This window comes from Stomoxys calcitrans, chromosome 1, assembly GCF_963082655.1.
Source record: "Stomoxys calcitrans chromosome 1, idStoCalc2.1, whole genome shotgun sequence".
Lineage (NCBI taxonomy): Eukaryota > Metazoa > Arthropoda > Insecta > Diptera > Muscidae > Stomoxys > Stomoxys calcitrans.
Genome location: NC_081552.1, coordinates 339777 through 358034, shown reverse-complemented (window position 1 = coordinate 358034; position 18258 = coordinate 339777). Strand labels below are relative to the sequence as shown.

Below are 18258 nucleotides of genomic sequence, written 5' to 3'. Positions count from 1 at the left end.
GCGATGCCTGTCCGTCTGACCGAACTCCCTAATGAATAAATCTGCTTTTTTATACCTTTTCCCATAGGATGGGAGCGTACTTACTTCGTCAATCCGTTTGCTACTCACCGAAACTCGATTTAGCAATGTCTGTCCGTCTGTCTGTCTGTCTGTAGAAAGCACGATATCTTCGAAGGAGTAAAGCTTCGCTACGTAATTACAATTGCAATTTTGCCCATGAACATTCCATTAAGAAACAGGAGCAAACTTCTCACATATCAATTTGTGCTGTCCGATTCAAATTTAAGTCGCAGTGCTACACCTTTTTTGGGGAGAAGTTTTCACATGGCTGCCATAACAAATGGTACGTACCTCACAAATGTCGCAAGTATTAGGAGTGGATAAGCACCACTGGCGGACATGCTAACCATAAAGCTATGCCATGCTACGTAAGCGGGCCAAATATAGCTTCCATATAAATCGATCTCCTGATTTAATATCTCGAGTCTCTTGAGAGCGTAATTACACGCAGTATTTTGGTGTGACTTCTAACAGTTATCATAAGGACGTTCCATAACTTTGAATTGCTCCTATATAAACTTAAATCCCATTTGCAAGTCATGCAAAAAACTCATCAAAGCGATCACCCACCACCCACCCCCACCCCATCCGAAATTTACGGGCTTTTACTTGATTTAAATGAAAACAAATAAGGAAAAACATAAGTCTGGCTGAGCCGACTACATAAAACCCTACGCCACCGAATCCGCCTAACACTTCTTTTAAGCAAATGCGTGTACAATTTCGCAAAGAAATTGTGGCTAGTATAGCCATAAAGATCCAATCCTGGACCGATTTTGATGCATTTTATACGCAAATGAAGACGTCAAATCTAACAGGCCATGTAAAATTTTGTATAAATCGGACCAAAACTATGACTTCTGCTGCCACAATTGGGGCACATCGAATGAAAGGTATATATGGGAGCCATATCTAATTCCGAACCGATTTTTTCCAAAATTAATAACATTCGTCCTTGTGTCAGAAAAACGGCAGGAGCCAAATTTGAAGGTAATTGTACAACACATGCGACCTGAATCTTGATTTCAAAAGTGCGTGGACAGACAGACGGACATAGGTGAATCGAATCAGAAAGCCGATGGGTTTACATGGCAATAGGTCTAGCTCCTCTCCTTGGTGTATACGAATTTTGAAAGGGTTATTTATTGTGTGGTGTGTGTGCGATTGGAGGGGGCGAGGTGTATTTATTGAAATTGTATTCAAATGGTTTCGCATACAAAGATACCTCATTCCTGGCACGAATTTCATATTCGTACAATTGTCGAAGGGCGATACGTTTGGCGAAATGTCTGCGCTAACGAGTGTGGAAACACACGAATTATCCCACAAAAACATTAGGAGGCATTTGACACAAAAGAGCGCGAAAATGAAATCATATGGCGATTTAATTTAAGCAAGACACGGCCAACGATTAACCAAACAGAGCCAAGTGGATGGGAGATGGGGCACCACCGTCATCTTTCACAGTGACACCGAGTGTTTGGCAACTTCGATGGCAGACACAGACGCAGCGTCGTGGATTTCAGATCATTTCCCAATGCAGCCCGGCTGTCTGTGTGACTCTGACGTTGAGTGTGCCTTTGGGCTGCTGACTGCAACACGAATATGCGGCTCAGCATGTGGCTAAGCCGATCATAATTCTTGTTTGTCAGTCCCAAACTGAGCTAGAGACCAGCAGCTTTTGTTGCCTTTGTGTCCAGATCTTTTCATTCAAACCAAACACATTTATACAGAAAATATTTGTTCATGTGTCAAGTGACTTGAGGCAATTTGCTCCTACTGTGGCCACAAGAATGTGCTTCTTTTCCAGCCTCATTGTCAGACCTGCTTAAAGATTAGCCTTTCAAGCTTTTTGTTCCTACATTTGAGCTGCGAGCGCTGCATTTGCATCTGAATGTAATTTAGCTGTGAAGTTATAAATTTTCACGATGATATCTATTAACGCACAGCTTTAACTGCCCCAGCGTCGCATCCTTCTCGTTCGATGTTGTATTACCAATACTCGGGCTGTTCCACATCTTGCAGCCCACGTTCGACCGGCAATGTGTGTAGATGTGTGCTGGATACGGTGTGCATTGCTGATACACATACACACATGTAGGTCGGAATGTGTGTGAAAGTGGCTCGTAAAACTTGCATTCACGACGCGATGAGCACCACATTGCTAGACAGCATGGAACCGACCATGGACGGCATGGTAGGCCAATGCGTCCATTAAAGTTCCCACAATAGGGTTTTTTTTGGAGCATTGTGAGCATAACTTCCTGCTGGTTGTTGGTTCCCTTGGCTGGACAACTTTGCAAAAAATACCACCATTTTTCTCAGTGTATCGTTAAACCATTGAAAGAGTGGCCAATATGCCCGATGCCCGACATAATTCTCCACGACAAGCCACGACAATATGAAGTGTGTGTGTGTGCCAACGCGCAGACAAGGGTGCAAGAACAATTTGTAAACCCATTTGATAACAGCAGGGCGCACTACTGTAGGCTCTGGCAGCCGCATCGCTCCTCCACGATTACTGATGTGACAGTTCTGCATAAAAAACAATGCACTTCGTACATACATAGATCTACAATGTAGCATACATCGATCGGTTCGCACACGTTCCTGTGGCCATCGTGTACACATGCGCAGTGCGGTCAGTCGGCGAGGGCATGGGGAACATGTGGCACTTAATAAGGATTAAAGCCACCTCGCATATGATGTGATAGCAGTGAGAGCTTTTATCGCCCCACTGCAGTTGCTGCTGTTGATTCTCTTGCTGTGGTTTCCTCCTTGGCTTCGTAAACAATTTAAAATGATAATTCTAAAGTTTAGATTTTGCAATGACTCCGTCTTCGCAGCGGCGCAAATCGATGGCATTGTTGCCAGCGCTGTTATCGACACTGCTGGCGACAGATTCAGTCAGTTGGGTGTGAGAAAGCCATAAAATCGCACACGTAATTTACTCTGCTGCAGTGAGAGCGAACCCCCCTCTTTTCCGAGGACACTTTGCATGCTCCACATTTTTTTTTTTTTTGTCATTCGAAATACATTTCTCATCAATATTCATTTGTTTTCTTTCTCAAGAGCTTTTTGAGTTGTCACTTGAATGCCAGAACCATTCGACCAACCTCTTCCAGAGCATCATCGGACTGCCCAAGTGTTTGCGTTCCAATCCTTTGCCGTCGTAATGGCCAAATAGTTAACCCGCAAATGTAAACTGTGTCTTAAACACTTGCCTCATTTAATCCCTCGCCCTCAAGTGTATTTAACAAGTTAGCAACGTCAACGACGTTGGGATTTAAAGGATCCCACAATGGAGTTAACTAAACGCTGCTTGTTCAACATTTGATCAAGGACCAGTGAAGTGCCTCAGCCCCCCTACTCCAGCACCCAACTCCCTTTTCCTTTGGGCAGGCCATAGACATGGGTCATCCCTTAAGGAGTGAGAGAACGAACCATGAATGGCAAATAAAGCATTGTAGACAAAGGAAGCGGACAAAGCAAACATATGTCGGCGACATGTGTACACAAGGATGTTCATTGTGTCTACACACAAATATGTGTCCAGTCATTCAATTCATTGGCATCGACATCGGCATCAGCATCGGCATCGGCGTCGGCGTCGTCACAACTACAGGGTTAGATGTGGCCAACTTACAAATGGACCAGTTCTTCCTCACCAGTCCTCCCAATGTCTTCAATTTCTGGCCTTTGTTGAGTGCTTGTGGCGGTGCGAGTGGACATTTGAATGTACCCACAAAGGCCTAGTTAAGTTAAGCCCAAATAAAAATACTATGCCCAAATTATGCCGCCACTGGGGTGCTATGAAGTCCACACTTTTGGGACGCGTTTGGCGTCATCAAACATGGCAGCATTTGAATATATAAGACGATCCCCATAATTCCGTGTTGGCTATGGCAACACGCCGCTTCTAATTACTTAATTGATTTTTATGTCTCTGCGGACGAATGGCTACTACAACAAGGGATTCGTGTACATTTTGGGAGTTACTAGTCCTTAAAGGGTTGCTTTTTGTTCGAATTCCAGTATGTCCAACCAAACTCGTTGCAAGCGAATAGTAGGAGCCTTAATAAAGCTTTCACAAAATTATCGCTCTGAAGATGTAAAATGAGCCAGCGATTCCTTGTCCATTCGTATACTTAGTTTTGATTTAAACAGTCCATGTGATTGCGTTCCATGAGCTCACACAATGCTCATTATTGCCGAACACCAGTGCTCTAATGCGGGATCTTACAAAGTAATCAAGTTATTGGGTAATACCTAGAAGGAAGAAAGAAATACTCAAGGACAAGTAAACCGGTCGATCGGCATGGCCACAATGCAGATTTAACACAATTTTCTTGTTATTTGAGAAATGTCGATTTAACCTTTGCATAGAACTAATTGTTCCATTAACGAACCAATTAGGAGGTCTTCAAAGGAGTTTAATCGAATACATTGTTTAGGACTGGAGTTGTCTACTCCTTATGTTCAATTTTCGAATTCAACTATTCGAATTTTATGATGCCATAGCCTTAATAATCGGAATCAAATAAAAGTTGTTTTGATAGCTATGAACATTTGTAGAAGCCGGAGCTTTCTATATCCCTTCGTCTGATTCGAACCATATTTGCATATTTTACTGGGCTCAGATTTCCATTTACCCCCTACCACAATGAACAAAGATTTACAATACGATATAGGTGTTGTTAAATATTATGTTTATCCAAAAAATTTGGATTTCCACATCCTAAAAAAGCCATATCGGATAAAATATTATATGGGAGTTATATCTAAACATGTGCCAATTTTGATGAAATTTTGCACACATACTGGGACGTCAAAAAGAATATCTCACGTCCAATATTGTAGAGATGTGACCAAAATTGTGGATTGTACTGCCTGCAAAGTCTCTATCAGATGAAAGATATATATGGAAGATTTAGTGCACCTCGTTCTACATTTTGTTAAGATCGGACTAAAATTGTGACTTCTACTTCTACTTGGGAGCTATATCTAAAACTGTGGCTACTACGGCCTTAAAAGTCCTAATCAGAAGAAAGATATATATGGGAGGTATATCTAACTCTGAACCGATTTTTATGAAATTTTGCACACATATGAAGATGTCAAATGAAGCACCTAATGCTAAATTTTGTAAAGATTGGGCCAAAAAAATCTATAGCCTTAAAAGTCCATAACGGAGGAAACATATATACGGGAGCTATATCTGATTCAAAATTAATAGCGTTCTTCCTTGGGCCAAACAAGAGATTTGTGCAAAATTCCATGACAATCGGTCAATAAATGCAAACTGTAACTTGATCATAAGAATACATGGACAGATCGGTATACTTAACAATGGATCCAGCTCTTTTTCTTCACAGCGTTGCAAACAAATGCACAAAGTTATAATACCCTGTACCACAGTGGTGGTGTAGGGTATAAAAACGACCTTGAGCTTGAATTAAAATAAATATTTAAATACATTAAAAGAGGTCGCATACAAATACACTGCGGGGTATTCCTTAAATATGTTCATATTTGAGAGCTCTCTTTGCATGGATCACCCTAAAAGTGTCCCGTTATTGTAAACCGACATTTCATTAAATTTGGGAGACCAGCGTGGTGTAGTGGTTAGCATATCCGCCTATGAAGCCGAAGTTCAAGCTTAGTGATAGGGCGCCTCTTTTTTATAGCCGAGTCCGAACGGCGTGCTGCAGTGCGACTCCTCTTCGGTGAGAAGTTTTTTCTTTCACAAATGTCGCCAGCATTAGGCGGATTACAACCAATAACAGCACTTTTCTCAGATGTCCTTTAATTTGTCCACTTCAATTGCCAATATCAAGCAAAAGTTTTGCCATACATTGGACAAGAAACGCTTTATATCTGCTGTGTCACATTTGAAACTGATGGAAATGACAAAAAATAAGTCTGGGACATTTTTGCTGCGATCTTATTCGATTTTGTACCTTGCCAAAAAGATATGGGCAAAAGAGTGGCAGGTAAGAAATAAGCTTTTCATTAAGGAACAGGGATGCTTCCGCCATATCAATGAGTGCAGCCCGATTTAAGTTTTAAAGGGGCTTCCTTTTTTTACCTGCGCTACCACTTCGTACAGAAGTTTTAACATGGCAGGAAAGTTCAGAAATGTGGCCAGTATTAGTAAGGGGATAACCGCCGCTGAAAATATTTCTACATTTGCAAAGAAAGTGGAAGCTGTCTTCCGAGGCCACCGCACAATGGTGGAACTTGTTTGGGAAGAGGTGACAAATATGGTAAACATTGATAATTCGGTCTGAAATTTTTAGTATGAGTTTGTGCCAGGGACAAAATTTAAAATATACAAAATGGTCTTGATCCTCAAAATTGTGTAAATGTTCGCAGTTCTACATTTCGTTTCCATCTTAAATTACTAACTATATGTGATTCCACACATTTATCTGCAAACTTTTGCAGTTGAAATCTATTAAGTTATGTTCTTCATATCCTTGCAGATATTTTGATGTAAAGTTTGTCAGTAAACACGCAAGTACAAGATACTAAAACTCTTAATGAATATTGCAAAATTTTGAAATTTATACCGGGGTTGGTTACCAAAATATTTCATTAGCGGAAACTTTGCGGAAATATTTTTAGTTTTAATCTGTAGATCTCAGTTCCTGGCAAACTATGCACCAAAATGTCGGGGTGTATAGTTTGTCAGGAAGCTCGGGGGGACAAGGTACTTAAATTCTACATACATTTTAGAAATTCTAAATTTGTGTCAACTAAGTGTAAACGATGCCACACACTCATCTGCAAACTTTTGCAGATTACATCTATTTAGGTGTTTTAGATTACGCGTGCTGTGTGGCATGTGGTACCGTCTTGTTAAAGTCACATGTCATGCAAGTCAAGCTCTTGCATTTTGGGCAAAAAAAGTTGTATATCATCTCACGGTAGCGTGAGATTCGCATATCTTTGAAGAAGTTTTGTCCAATGATGCCATCAGCCCATAAACCGCACCAAACTGTGACTTTTCTGGATATATTGGTAGCTTTTGCAATGGTTCTGGCTGATCTTCAATCCAAAATCGACAATTTTTAACAGAGAACGCACTTTGGTAACGCAAGTGCAAATTTGCGTTACCATGAAGATTCAATTAAGAAACTGGGGAAAACTTCTCACAAATCAATGAGTGCTGTCCACTTAAATGTTATGCTCAATGATAGGGGACCTCCGAGTCCGAATGGCGTGCCGCACCTCTTTGGGAAGAATTTTAATCCATGCCAAATGTCTCCAGCATTAAGATGGGATCACCACTGTTGAACCAGGATTCGAACCCAAGCATTCAGCGTCATAGGCGGACATGCTAACCACTGCGCTACGGTGGCCCCCGTTAAACCAGTGTTGCCAAAAAGATAATAGTTAAAAAATCACCCTTTAGAATTACCCAAAACCATGGAAGTTGACTTAGTGCAAATGATGCCACACATTCATCTGCAAGTTCTACAGCTGAAATGTTTTTAGTTACAATCTGTAGATCTCAGCCGACATTTCGGTGTATAGTTTGTCAGGGGCCGCGGGGTAAAGGTACTAAACTAACTTAATGTGACCTATACTATCGATTCATAAGATTTTTTAAGCTTCAATTAAAACTTCTACAAGCCATTAAAATCGCCTTAAAAAATATTTTAGAAAGGCTCCCTCTTCGTCCGCTTGTAGAGCTTTTATAACATACCCTCCACTATAGGATGGGGGTATACTTGATCGTCGTGACATTTTCAGTCGAACTAGCAATGTCCATCCGTCTGTCCGTCCGTCTGTAGCACGTCGAAAGCACGTTAAATTAGAAGGAGTAAAGCTAGCCGTTTGAAATTTCGTACAAATACTTCTTATTAGTGTGGTCGTTTGGGATTGTAAATGGGTCAAATCGGTCCATGTTTTGATATAGCTGCCATATAAACCGATCTTGGGTCCTGACGTCTTGAGCCTCTAGAGGGCACAATTCTCGTCCGAATTGACTGAAAATTTGCACGTAGTGTTGGAACAGTTGTTGGAAGTGATATCACTTCCAACAACTGTGTGAAGTATGGTTCAAATCGGTTCATAACCTGATACAGCTGCCATATAAACCGATCTTGGGTCCTGACTTCTTGAGCTTTGAAAAGGCACAATTCTTATCCGGTCCAAATCGGTTCATAACCTGGTATTGGTGCCATATAATCCAATCTTGGATCTTAACTTATTGAGCCGCTAGAGGGCGCAATTCTCATCTGATTTGGCAGAAATGTTGTACAACGGTTTCTCCCATGGCCTTCAACATACGTGTGCAAAATGATCTGAATCGATCTATTGCGCCCGAAGATGCTCCAGAAGTCAATTCAAACCAAACATGGCACAGATCATAACAAAGTAGCAGATGCAAATTTATGGGCAAATTGGTTGCAAATGGCGTTGTTATTGCGGCTACAACATTTGACGAGTTGAGTTTTATTTGGACAACATTTATACCAGTTATGATCCAAATCGGCCAGTAATCTTATATAGTTCCATTAAAAACCAATCTTCAGATATTTCTTTTGAAGCACCTGACTAGGGAATTTCCATCCAACTATACTTTAAAAATGTCTTTCCCAGAACATAACAAATGCGTGCCATGGTGGAGGGTATATAAGATTCGGTTAAGCCGAATCCCATTGTAGTCCTAACAACATTTGAAACCAAATAAAACGTTTTAAATTTTTTGAAGTTTTTGTTGAAACTTGATATTCACAAAAATATTCAAGAATATATGTATCAAACTTTAAGAAATATTCTTAAGTCAGATTTTTTAAGGCCATTGTAGAGCAGTGGTTAGCATGTTCGCAAATTTTCAGTGGTAGTTACCCCCTCCTAATGCTGGTGACATTTGTATCGCAGAAGGCTCCTTATCATTGAGCTTAAACTTGATTCGGACAGCACTCAGTTATATGTGAGAAGTTTGCCTTTGTTGCTCAATTGGAATATTCATGGACAAATTTTGCAGATTTTTTTTTTAAAAATTTATTCGATGCTTTTTGTAAATAAAAATCTAGCTGAACTTGGCTAATACCGCCGCATCTATTTTCGTATTTATGGACCTATATATATGTAGGTCCTTCCTGTTAAGAACCTTTTTTTGTTTGAAATTTACTCATATGAACTTTTGGTTAAGTGCCCATAGCTCTCACCCATGTTGACATTCTATTTGCAATTTCCAAATTTTTAACTTACTATCCGCTCTTGAACTTGGAAGGGGTCCTTAGACCCCAATTTTGGAAATCAGATGAGTGCTCTTATAGCTGATATGCGTGCGAGCATGGTATACCAGTGCAGGAGTCGCAGTCATATTTTCTAACAATTCGTCTTAGTCGCTTAACCCTAGAAGAAAGTCTGCACACTCAACATTGTTTTCATAAAAATTTCAGCAAAATCATGTTTTAATCGAATAAATGATCAACTTTTGATTCCCATCGATGATATTAAATACCCCACACTACCACTTTTAAGCATATAAATAAGGTATATATTAGACCGGTCGGATTTTGATGTTGGACACGTATCGAGTAATCTAGTGGAAAAGATCAAACTAAAATTGTAGCTACTACAGCCGTACACACAGAAAAATATACACCAAAATTTGATCTATTAAACAGGGTATTGACTCATAAAAAACTTTTCAAACACGGTGTTAATTGCTTTAATTATTTTTGACATTGAAATCCAATTTTTTTGTATCATGACAAGGGATTGGTAAAGAGGGCATACGTTGAACATATATTTAATTGTGCGAATTAAATTGTTATTTAATAGTACAAATTGTGAGTATCTGTTATGTGGATCTAGATTTCGTGGTTGTGCGCAAAATGCAAATATTGGTATTATTACGATTCACTTTAATAGGTATATAACGTATTTTGTTCATCATGCTTTTTACAGATGGTATCCACGACGACGAAGAGAGACTCATAAGGGAAATGCAATGTTCTTTCTTTTAGAAGGCGTACATGTTTTCTCCGCAATTTAGTCCAATAAAATAAAAAGTTGTTTTGTTAATTCTTCCTGTCGTGTTTTATTAATGTAAAAAACGTAAATTATTTCCTTTTATTAAATTGGTAAAAATTGTAACGACAAGTAACCTCTGGGTGGTGGAGTTCAGCTCACCAGAGGCAATCGGACTATAACTTGATATATTCTTTGTTTACCTAAAAAGAGATACTGCGTAAGGAACTCGACAGATGCGATCCATGGTGGAGGGTATATAAGATTCGGCCCGGCCGAACTTAGCACGCTGTTACTTGTTTTGCTCGATTATAATCATAAATTTCATCATTTTTATAGATCATCTTTAACATCACATACTGTTACAATGTACTGTTATATAACACTAAAAACTGTTCAAACAATAAAATTTAATGTCCCTTTGAACTATTTAATTAATTTTTGCAACGAAATCTCGATATTACTTTTTTGATTCTTATCAATGGGCGCCACCACAGTGCACCGACACCTAATGGCAATACGAGGCATACACAGATAAAAATAATTTTGAAAACCAACAACTTTAGTCGAAAAAACCACGTCAACATGTTTCAATTTCCTGCTGTGTACTGTGTGCAAGCCAACATATGACAATAATCAAAATATTATTCATACCTGTGCTGTAGCATTGTGGTAGTGATTTTTTTTACTTTGTACGGCTGTTGCTGCTTTGCTTTTTGTCGTTCGTTTACCGCCTGCTCTAGGATTTTTCTTCGTCAGAGTCTCTACTATTATTCTAAAAACAATTTTATCAATTATGTCGCCGCGGAGGTTTGAACTATTGTTTGGTAGTCTTGTACGCATCCTCTGGCCTAACGACATCACTTTGTTGACTTAATGATAAGGGACCTCCTTTTTATAGCCGAGTCCGAACGGCCTGCCGAGGAGCGACACCACTTTGTGGAGAAGTTTTCGCATGGCAAAGTATCTCACAAATGTCGCCGAAGGTTATGCCCATAACCACCCCTGAAAAAATTTTTGAACGTTCCTTCCAGGATTCGTCATAGGCGGTCATTGTAACCTCTGCGCAGTACTACACAAGTGTCTCAATAAAATTCAATTATAAAAAATTTAAAAACCACTCTAAATTTTTTCAAAACGAAATACATATTTTTGAGCCGAATTCTCTAAAATAAATTTAAAGAAAAAATAAAAAAAATGTTTGGATTTGAACCCGGGTTTGCAAAATTTCAACTATTTTGTCTGTCAAATTTCTACAAATCTACTTCAACGATTAATGCCTTAAATTCAATGCTAAAATTCGTTGAGAGTTAACGGTTTCACATAGGAATTTGGAAGTTGGTTCTGTCTTAGAGTTATTTTTTCTGTGTATGTTTACTATGGGTATTTTGCCCTGTTATAATTCCGATAACCACACTCAGATCTGGCTTCAACATTGACAATAGAATGGACGCGGAATCTTTGTTTGTTCACATCCTGCTTTTGGAGTAACCATATATCCTTATAACGGTCCTGCATTTCCAGAAAAATCTTCGGTGTACACCTAATATTGACACAAGAGCAGGGTTTACATCAGATCTCGCAAGCATACCCCCCTTATCGTTTCCAGCATAAAGCCAGATTGTGATACCCCTGAAGACAATATTAAACCTCTCGCAAAAAAAAAATCTGGGTTTTTACTCTGCAACTCACATTGAGATGGAGCTAGAGGCACGTAGGTACAACTGGGAAGTATATGATGGGTGATTAAAGGAACTGTTCTAAATTCGTACATTTTGGTAACAAAATTAGTACCATTTGGCATTCAGGTACAACTGGGAACAATATTATGGGTCGCTATGGTCTTCTTACAATTCGAACAATTTGCTACCGTTTGGTACTTTCTGTGCAGACGGAGCTAGAGATCTGATATTTGAAATATATGATGGGCTACTAAATGATTTTTTCACAATTCGAACATTTTGGTACAAAAATTGGTACTATTTGGTACTTTCTTATAAATGGAGCTGGAGGTCCGTGCAACTAAGAAATAAATGATGGATGACTAAATTATCTATTTAAAATTCGTACATTTTGGTGTCATTTTGTATTTTCAGTTCAGATAGGGCTGGAGGTCTGAAATGTGGCATGTAGTGACTGAATGATCCATTAAAATTTAGTACATTTTGCTACCAAAAAGTGCAAAATATTGGGTTGCCCTGGTTATCTACATTTTGGTTATCGAAATTTTTTGTGACTAGAAGATTATTCAAAATCGTACATAAAGGTACTCAAACGTAAAAATTTTACATTCTAACTTTTGAAAACGATGTATACTTTTTTTTGGTATACGCAGAAAAATTTGATATCGTATGATATCAATGGTGTTGACAGTGAAGCAATACCATGAATTAATACGAAAACAATACCGTATGGTATGTATACCGCTTTACATCAATTATACCGCACGGTATGGTTTTGGTATTATTTCACTGTCAACAGCGTAGGTATCATTTTTTCGTTCGATGTAATTGCATTAGTCGGACGGAGTCCTAAGTCGAATTATAACATTCAAAAGCGAATTCAGTTTGGCCAGGCCAATCCTAAACCATTGATCGAGTGTGTTGAATTTCCGACATTTTTTGTAAGCAGAATTCAAAATACAATATTTAGTGTAATGTTCATGAACAGATTTTGACAAAAATCAGTAAAGTTTCCGAACGACATTTTTTTTGTAGGGAGAATTCAAAATACAATATTTAATGAATATTTAATTTAACGAGTTCAAATCCAGGATATGGACCAAATTTGGACCTACATGCAAATGGGTAATTAAACAGCCTGTACCAAAGTTCGTGCAAATCTACAGAAAATATATTCGCGCGAACTACATTTAAATATGAACAGATTTTGACCAAATTCAGTAAACATAACGGTAAACATATACGAACAAATCGTGAAAACTTTTGAAACGATCGGTTGAAAAATTCACTTTCAATGGTCCTACAAGTGAAAATCGGGCAATGCATATATGTGTATGAGTGCTATATCAAAATCGGAATTGGTTCCTCTAAATTTCAAAAGGCTTCGTCTCTACACTGATAGAAAAAACGGCGTTGCCAAATCATTCACTAATGTTGTCATTATCATACACACACGTTGCTTGAAATATTGTTTACAAGCGTGGATGATTTTGTGAATATGCGTTGTTGCTTCATGCACCGACCGTTGTGATCATCATCCCTACAAAATTTGTATACAATAGAAACCAACCTTAAGTTCAAATGACTGCATTGACAAAGTACGTAGGCGGCTGTGGTGCAATGTTGTAAGGCGTTTGTAAACATCCAATCTAATGGATGGAACACAAGTTCGATACTCAGCAGCACACAAATATTTCCTAGCAAAAACTAGGAAAGTACATGTCATTATTTCTGGCATGTAAAATAATGGATAACTCATTATCCTCAGATTTACTAGCTGCTAAAATATAATGAGTTATCAACAGGAATACCATCTGTGTTACCAGTAGTACAAATGTCATTACATACAACATTCGATGAAGTTCAAGAATAGGCACTTATTTGTAATAGAAAAAAATCATTATTATAACCTTAGTATTGATAAAAATGCCGTTAAGCTCAATAATATGGAACCTCCATTTTATTAGCGAGTTCGAATGGCTTACCGCAAAGCCACACCACTGAGTAGCACTCCCGGCACGGGATAGCTGTGAGCACCACACAGCATGGAACAGTGAGGTCCGTCAGTGTGGTGTTCATTGCTGTCACGAGAAGCTTAGCTGCGAGCTACCGGGCGCGTCCACAGGTTGCGGATAGTGGAATGCTCCATACGGAGTAGCTGCAACGGCAGTCGCGGACAATCAGCGGTTTCGTGCGGAGAGTCTCAGTGAGAGGCCGGGCGGCACCGGCTCTTGCACCAATAATGAGTGCCTATGATGTTCGATATGACAAGGGGAGTTATTGGCGCCTTTAAATAACCCATGGCCATATTGTTCCCGCTGCGAGCTTGCTCAACTATAGAAGCTTGGCGAGGATCGCCACCTCCCCGTGAAAATGTGGCTACAACGACAACGACGACGACTTAGTAGCACTAGGAGGGACAAATTGTGGCGTTATTATTAAAAAAAAAAAAGATTTTAAGATTCGAACTTGGGACCTTTGTATTGTAAATATTCTGCTGTACGCTCTGTGCTACAAAACTACTAAAATCACTCCCATGTGTTAGAATATTGTGTCTTTAAATAGAATATGTCAAACATAAACCCAAAAGCATTACCGTCTTTGATGAAATAGAATTAAAGTTTGCTTTTGTGTTGTAAGCTAATATTGCAAGGAGAAAATAGTATATTATTCACACAATAGTAAAGTTGCGTCTGGTTTGAAAACTCAAGGTTCTTGGTTCAAACACTAGGCTGCGATGAAGGTAAAGTTTTAATTTAATTTATAATTAAAATTTTTCATATAAAATTTGTCTTCTTCAAAGAAACTGAGCATTGAGAACGTGGTGGTGGGGAAAGGCGAAAACATGTTTGAGCCTAAGTAGTTATTTTTTAGCAACGTTCAACTAAGATAATAAGTCATTATTTTTTGACAACTTGTATGCTTAGGCATAAGTACTTATTTTTGAACTATTGGTATGCTTGTGCGGAAGGACTTTCCTCCATGTAAAAGTATTTAGAAACGATGCTTAAAAATGAGCAGTTATTAGTTTATGAATGAGCTTACCTTTCTGGTTATTTGGTATTGAGAGTTTTTGCTAGGTTTTTGTAAACTTTTAAATAACTGTGCACTAGACGTTGTCAGAATGTGAACGGGTGTGGATGTGTCATTCCCAAATACTGTTGTTGGTTTATGAACATTTGTTGTTGATCTGTTAACATCTGTGTGATGACGCACTTTTGTGAACGAATGTGGTCACTTTGTCTAAGCCGTGCTTGATTTGTTCTATGGGTGTAAGCCCTAAAAATCCTCTGAGCCAAAGTGCAAAAAATCCGATAAAAAAACTATCTTTACTCTGTACATAAATCAACATGTCCAGACAGACAGAAATAGCTACATCGAATTAGCAAATGACTCCGTGTCGATCGGTTTGCTTCACAATGGGTTTACCTTTTCTCCTTTTGTATTTTAGAGACAAATTCTTAAGTTATGATACCCTGTACCACAGTTCTGGTGTAGATTATACAAATTCATAACGAAACACCATATGAAAAAATGCTCGCACGCTTATGGAGTCATGCTTACGGAGTCAAAAGGCGAGGCCAAATCGTAGAAGAATTGCTCCGTCTAGGGGTGGAGAAGTGAAATTCGGAGATCTTTTTATATGGAAGCTATGTCCAACAATTAGGTTAGGTTAGGTTGAAAAGAGGGTGTAGATATTAATCCGCCCCATGCCACTATGGACATGCATCTAAGCCAGTAATCGGCTTGTTGCCTGGCATACATATTGAAGGTCATAGCATAAGTCATCGTGCGAAATTTCAGCCAAATCGGATAAGAATTGCGACCTCCAGAGGCTCAAATAGTAAATCGGGAGGTCGGTTTTATGAGAGCTATATCAGGTTATAGGTCGGATCTGACATTACTTAAGATAACTGTTGGAGGTCACATGAGAAAACATCGTACACAACTTCAGCCAAATCGGAATATAGTTGCACTATCTAGAGGCTCAAGAAGTATAATCGGAAGATCGGTTCATATGCCAGTTATATTCAAACATGGGTCCATTTGAGTCCCAACCGACCTACATAAATTAAGAAGTATTTGTGCAGAATTTCAGAAGGGGTAAGGCTAGACTTACCCCTTCCAATGTTAGAGTGCTTTCGACAGACGGACAGGAATGGCTAGTTCGCTTAGAATGTCATGACAATCAAGAATGTATGTACTTTATGGGGTCTTGGATGAATATTTCGAGGTGTTACAAATCGTAATCGAAAAAATAAGTACACCCCCATCCTGTGAAGGAGGGCCTACGTGTAGAAGAAGTATCCATACATCAGATCGACTTAAAATATGATGAAGATCCAGAATATATACATAACAAATATATAGAGTCGATCAATACTTCGAGCTGCTACAACGAAATTACTTGATTAGTATACCCCTTGCTATGGTGACGGGCACCTTAAACTTGAGACGATAAATCGGGATATATGGGGCCATATAAAGATATAGAAGCATATATAAGAGATTTATTTTGCTACACGTTCCAAATGAAATGACAAAATTATTTCCACTTGTCCTATGACTCTGGGTGTAAAAAGACAATTGAGAAATAAATATTGAATGTAAATGTAAAGGACCGGGAGCGGGAGCGTAGTGAAAAACAAGTTCCCGGAGCGGAGCGGAAAAAGGATAATCGTACCCACTTCGGATGCCTGATTTAAGTTCTCAACAGAGGTAAAGTGGCCAAATGCGGCACATTGGACCGTGTTTTCCGTAGTCTTAAAGTCCAACGAATTGTTTCCTGGTTAGGGTGAATTTCTGTTTGCGTACAACATACAAGTTTAAATTACATAGTCCGCTCGCCAGCAATGAGCACAGCACCCAGTCTGTCTGCGTATAGTTGTGGCAATAAAATTCACTTTTACGACGGCTTAAGCAAATTGCTTTACGACGACAACACCAATGCAAACAATGTGGCTGGCTGGGGTGAGATATTCGCTAGTGCACGAACATCAACTTGCACTGGATCAATCATGGATAATAATTCGCCGTCCAGTCCGGCATATGGATAAGGGCCGATTTGTTTGGGCCATCAATGCGATGGCATCTTCTTTTGAATGGACAATTAATCATAATTAATATGAAGGCTATTGTTATTGGTTGCGAAGATAAAAGATTGATTTGTGCGCCCGTGTGCTGGGGAAGGATTTTGGGGGGGTGGGGTTTGATTCTCATGGGTTATCAACATATTTTGAAAGGTTTGACAGACACCACACTGACTTCGGAATGGGATTTGATAAATCAACGCTAGTTTGGACTGTTAAGAAACGCTCGCTTCCCTAATGTGTGCTACACGCAACGCCTCCGATTAGGCGACAAAAGACACCTGAACCGAACGAAGGCTTAGCGATTGGTGCGAGCAGAAAAGGTGTCGCTTTGTTATGTAAATGAGGCTTGGTGATAAATCAAAGCTGGTTCGTTCATAGATGCACAGACGTACAAGCGTTCAGTGTAAAGAAGAACAAAGTTTTGTTTTGAATGAGAGAATACTAGGAAGACAAATTGACTTCAATTAGGCTGAGCAGGGCGAGTGTGCGCACTGACTCCCAACTCGAAATGACGTACAGACGGACATAACTGATGTTGACTAATTCGCTTGTTTCTTTTTAGTGTTGGCGTGAAGAGAATTCGAGAATTGGGCTGTCCAGCAAGACGCTTTTTGTTTGAGGACGTTCATTTGCTTCTGCGCACAGAATGATGGAACATATTCCATCAATATCACTACCTGGGATATCAATAGCACATCCACTTTCTATTTCGTCGGGACAAACGCTTGGCAATCATTTCGGCAGCAACTCAGTAGTCAGCTCTTCTACAGGGAGCCACATAGAGCAGTTGGCAGCGGCGGTGCATCATCACCACCACAACAATCAAGCAGGACTCCAGCAGGGGAACACAAACAACGGCATATCCCTGAATTCGCTTTGTGGCTTGCAGAGTCAACACTCCAGCTCACCGTCCACATCGTTGTCTGGTCCCAGCAACACTGTGGCTAGCAGCCCTTCACTATCACAAAACAATCAACAGATCTCCCCCGCTCATAATTACATCCTGCATCACGCACACCACTCATCCCATTTGCAAAGTGCTGGATCCCTGCATCACAACAATCCGGCCTCAGTACACAGTCATTCATTGGCAGTGTCCAGCAGAAGCTTGCCCCTCCGACCGGCCGATCATATAACAGCGCACCTGCAGAATAACATTACACACAGCCACATTCCCGGAGAGTCGTCGTCGGGCGCGTCATCAGTAACATCGTCAGCGATTTCTTCGGCTAACTCCTCGGCCATGGCTGCCGCAGCTGCGGCCCACCTACACCACAGCACACAGTCGTCCCAAATGAGCAACCTGCACCAAAACATGGGTACACTCATGAACAGTGGTGGAAGTGCCAGGTAAATAGTCCATCCCTATTAATTTCAAGTGTTTTACGGACAGTAATAACCACCTCTGTCACCCCTGGCTGCCCCTTCAA

General features: G+C 39.7%; 1 protein-coding gene across 4 annotated transcripts in view; it reads left to right on the top strand.

Moving 5' to 3' along the window:
* LOC106096205 (transcription factor Sox-1) overlaps nt 1-18258 on the top strand; it is a 78524-nt gene that overhangs the window by 10379 nt on the left and 49887 nt on the right. For 3 of the 4 annotated variants that reach the window (XM_059361333.1, XM_013263846.2, XM_059361334.1), the window contains exon 2: nt 17391-18178. In XM_059361333.1, coding sequence (XP_059217316.1) covers nt 17475-18178 — 704 coding nt within the window. In that variant the 5' untranslated portion in view covers nt 17391-17474. Of the gene's footprint in view, nt 1-16436; nt 16455-17390; nt 18179-18258 lie in introns of those variants that run through there. The other variant, XM_013263847.2, reaches the window with a different exon arrangement.